The sequence below is a fragment of the Lactuca serriola genome, chromosome 8 (genome assembly GCF_051521515.1).
Source record: "Lactuca serriola cultivar US96UC23 chromosome 8, Lser_US96UC23_V15, whole genome shotgun sequence".
In the NCBI taxonomy this organism is placed as follows: Eukaryota; Viridiplantae; Streptophyta; class Magnoliopsida; order Asterales; family Asteraceae; genus Lactuca; species Lactuca serriola.
The window spans coordinates 186,768,733-186,770,178 of record NC_136415.1 but is presented as its reverse complement, the minus strand read 5'-3'; the positions used below and the strand labels follow the sequence as shown (position 1 = coordinate 186,770,178).

At 31.0% G+C, this 1,446-nt stretch overlaps 1 protein-coding gene across 1 annotated transcript in view; it reads right to left on the bottom strand.

Moving 5' to 3' along the window:
* The window catches only part of LOC145067673 (sorbitol dehydrogenase-like), a 916-nt gene extending 287 nt beyond the window's left edge, over positions 1-629 (bottom strand). Inside the window, exons 1-3 of the mRNA XM_079014759.1 lie at positions 518-629; positions 350-417; positions 1-150 (exon numbers count right to left, since the gene is read on the bottom strand). The exon at positions 1-150 is cut by the window's left edge and continues 87 nt beyond it. Of these exons, the coding sequence (XP_078870885.1) occupies positions 1-150; positions 350-417; positions 518-629 (330 nt within the window). The remainder of the gene's footprint in view (positions 151-349; positions 418-517) is intronic.
* Positions 630-1,446: the final 817 nt, after the last annotated feature.

Here is a 1,446-nt window from a genome sequence, read left to right as displayed (position 1 = left end):
ACATCTCCAGCAGCTAATTCCAGGCTCAAGAGCTACACGATCAACAGGGACAAGATCCTTCACATTGCTCAAAATTTCTTTAATCACACCAGCACATTCATATCCGATACCCATCGGTTCTTTCACCACAAAATATGCACATCTTAATGTCTGTGTATGTTTTCACAGTAAAATTTGTATCGGGGATCAATTACATCGATTGTTACTCTATATATTCTATCAAGTAAATAGAAATAATAATCAAGAAGCACCCATAATTCAAAAGAGGATTCTGATTATTCAATTTGGCAAAATCACATATCGATAATCAGATGAAACCCTAAAAGGGGTGAGGGGGATGATGACGGACCTTGAGATAGTGAACATCACTACTACATATACCAACAACTTTCATTCTTACTCTAACATCATAAGGCCCTGAATTGATTCAATCTACTTGATCAACTATTGAAATTAATCTTGATTTATTTGTACAAACTAGAAATTAAGAAGTGGAAGATGAAGATAGAAAGGATACCAAGAGGTAGAAGCTTAAAGGGTTGAATCTTGAGGGTGTTGGTGGAAACAAGCCAAGCAGGCATATTTTCTTCTTCAACACTTAAGCGATCACTCTTTCCTCCCTTACCCATCTCTCAATATCTCTACAAGTTTACAATAATCGATGAGGACTGGTATCACTACTTCTTCTTCTACCACTGTGGTGATATATACTTGTCTATTTTTCTGCAATTTTGACTAATTTTTTATACGAAAATTATTAATTTGTGATACGAAGATTATGAATTTGGGTATCCAGTTTGGAGGGAGAGAGAGAGAGAGAGAGAGAGAGAGAGAGAGACTTTAATATTAAATTATTATTATTATTATTTCTAAGGCAAAACTTCATAAATGGTCCCTGTGACACTGAAAAGACAGAAATGCCCTTCATTTAACAGCAAAAAGTTAACGAAGTTAGCGAAAAGGATCATTTGTTAAAAGTTTTGAAACCACAGGGACCATCTGTGAGGTTTTTTGAACTTAAGGACTAAACTTGATATTTTCAAAAACCACAGGGACCATTTTTGAAGTTTTGTCATATATATATATATATATATATATATATATATATATATATATATATATATATATATATAGGGTTAGGTTATTTTGTTTTCACTATCTATTGTGTACATGTATGATTGATTCTGGACCAATCATTTTAGTTATTTTAAGAAAGTAATTAATGCATATTACATGTTGAAGATATAATGGATATTAATTACATCTTTAGCATTTAATATGCATTAATTACTTTCTTAAAATAGCTAAAATGATTGGTCCAGAATTAATCATACATGCACGCAATAGATAGTGAAAACATTTGAACCTAACTCTCTCTCTCTCTCTCTCTCATATATATATATATATATATATATATATATATATATATATATATATATATATATA